The sequence below is a fragment of the Bison bison genome, unplaced genomic scaffold (assembly GCF_000754665.1).
Source record: "Bison bison bison isolate TAMUID 2011002044 unplaced genomic scaffold, Bison_UMD1.0 scf7180017864181, whole genome shotgun sequence".
In the NCBI taxonomy this organism is placed as follows: Eukaryota; Metazoa; Chordata; class Mammalia; order Artiodactyla; family Bovidae; genus Bison; species Bison bison.
Genome location: NW_011494753.1, coordinates 4,579,361 through 4,581,820, shown reverse-complemented (window position 1 = coordinate 4,581,820; position 2,460 = coordinate 4,579,361). Strand labels below are relative to the sequence as shown.

The 2,460-nt window shown below is 50.9% G+C and overlaps 1 protein-coding gene across 1 annotated transcript in view; it reads left to right on the top strand.

Annotated features, from left to right (window-relative positions):
• Nucleotides 1-176: 176 nt before the first annotated feature.
• LOC104990937 (neuronal acetylcholine receptor subunit alpha-7) overlaps nucleotides 177-2,460 on the top strand; it is a 142,312-nt gene continuing 140,028 nt past the window's right edge. The window contains exon 1 of the mRNA XM_010843266.1: nucleotides 177-311. Within this exon, the coding sequence (XP_010841568.1) occupies nucleotides 303-311 (9 nt within the window). The 5' untranslated portion in view covers nucleotides 177-302. The remainder of the gene's footprint in view (nucleotides 312-2,460) is intronic.

The following is a 2,460-nucleotide window of genomic DNA, read 5'->3' as shown; positions in this document are numbered from 1 at the left end:
GGATTGGGGATTTGCGCCTGCTGCTAAGGGCAGCGGGAGGCGCTGCCGGTGGAACGCGAGCCCGGCACTTCTGGGCTGCGATGCTTGGGCGGCTGGGGGTGCGGGCAGGGGGCGCGTTCCCGCCGGCTTTCGCTGAGCAGCCCGCGCGTCTCTCCTTTCCTCTCCCCGAAGTGTCCCTGCAAGGCGAGTTCCAGAGGAAGCTCTACAAAGACCTGGTGAAGAACTACAACCCCTTGGAGAGGCCGGTGGCCAACGACTCGCTGCCGCTCACAGTCTACTTCTCCCTGAGCCTCCTGCAGATCATGGACGTGGTAAGTTCCGGCCGGGCCCGGGCCTGCCCGCCGCCGTGTGCCTCGGTTTCCCTAGCCGCCCAGGGAGAAACCTGGCGTTCCCAGGCCACCTGTGCCCTGGTACTTCAGACCTGACTTGCCCTCGGATTAGAAACTCAGGGTGAAAGTATCTCCATCCTGAGTCAGGAGTCATCAAGAATAGGTCCGAATGGTCACACATTAGTACCCCTTCTGGTATAAGTATTGGCCTGCAGTCTGACATGGGTGTCAATTTAGGCATTTCTAGACTTTTATCCTGCTTCCCTGGGTACCGGTCTGGCCCTGGGCTTTGCAGTTGACTTGTCTGTCCAGGCAGAGGGCCAGCTGTGAGCATTTAGACCCCCTCCCCAGTTCCAATAACGGGCATGGTTTGCTTTCCTGGAGAGGTTAATGCAGGTGGTTCTGCTCTGAAGATGAGCAAGGCTCCCCTGCCCGGATACACTTGTCTGCTTGTTCAGGCAACAGCTTCCAGCCCCACGGGCTTCTTGCAGACTTATTAGTGCTCACTTCAATTGGCAGATCTGTGTAAAATCTGGATAAGTTTGTTCTTCTGCTCTTCTAGATTGCTTTGGATATTCACTTTTCATTGGCACATCCTTCATACAGTACAAATATTTAATGAAAGCATTTAAGTCATTATAAGTGAGCTTCAGTGTCTAGCCTGTACAAAGCATTGGACTCGGCTCTGGAGCAGTATACAGGGATGATGGTGTTCCAGGGAGGGGAGAATGTGGTAGGAAAGAAATGTGAGAAAAACTACAACAGGTGGAAAGTACTAAGAACCTCCAGAAGTGTAAGAAGACCAGTGAGATTTCATAATCCTGCAGATAAAGAGTGCCTGTTCTATTAAACTGTTGTATGTTGCATCATTTAATCTAGTTACAGTTGCTAAGATGAATGGCTTCTTTTCCCACAGGACGCCTGTGTTAAATGTGTAGTTCCTCCTATCCCACAGTTAGACCTATGCTTCAAAATATTCAGTGTGTGTGTAGTGACATGGACAAACTATCACACTGGAGAGCTGTAAAAGCAGATAAGTGCTGTCCCGTGGGTTACCAGGGCAAAAATTGCTGTTTAGAGAGCTTGGACTGTAGGAAGAAGGAAAGGACAGAGATACGGGGTTAGGGGAAGAGGTGCTGACAAAGCTGCCCTGGTGTTGAGCAGAGCCAGGGCAGAGAAATGGAATCTCAGAGGCTTTGGGGGATGGGTGGGGTGGGCGCAAGCCCTGTGGCATTTGGGGAGGCAGACTTTATGGAGCAGCTTCTCTGTTACTTTAGAAATCATAGGATTTGTCCTTGGGAGCCTTGGTAGGTTCTGGCTCTGCTTATTTCTGGATGATTGGTCTTAGGTGTGCATGTTAAGTTGATTCAGTCATGTCCAACTCTTCAGCCCTATGGACTGTAGCCTGCCAGGCTCCTCTGTACATGGGGATTCTCCAGGAAAGAATATTAGAGTTGGTTGCCATGTCCTCCTCCAGAGGATCTTCCCAACCCAGGGATCTAACCCGCGCCCCCTGCATTGTAGGAGGATTCTTTACCGCCGAGCCAGAGGGGAAACCTGGTTGATCTTTGCCAAGTTTCTCAAGCATTCTGAGTCTGTACTTTCCTGTTAATACCTTGGACAGGATAGCACTTCAGCGGTCATTGTGATGACTGTGGAGGCAACTTTGAGAGACTGTAAAGTTAGAAGACAGGGTTCATTTTCATCTAAATAAAACAAAATTACCCCCCACCCCCAACACACACACACACACATGCACACATGCACGCAAATTACAGAGGACTAGGTGAGCTGGCACACTACACAGTGGTGAGAAAATGAAAGCCGCCCCAACGCTATTTGCCTGGGGTTGGCCACAAATGGGGTGTGTGTGTGTCACAACTCCCGGTCTTGGACTGGTCCTTGAGCTGGATGCTTGGGATGTGGAGGGGCAGTGGCTACTCAGCCGGGGAGCGGGAGCAGTGACCAAGGGGAGCACGTGCTGTAGGCTGTCGCAGTCTCTTTTGGAGAGAAGACCACTCACCAGGAAGCTGCAGGCTTCCTCCTAGTACCTCCATCTCTTTAAGACACCTTTCAGGAGTCAAATTACATGAGAGATTTTGGCTTTTATGAAAAGTTTGGGTATAAACTA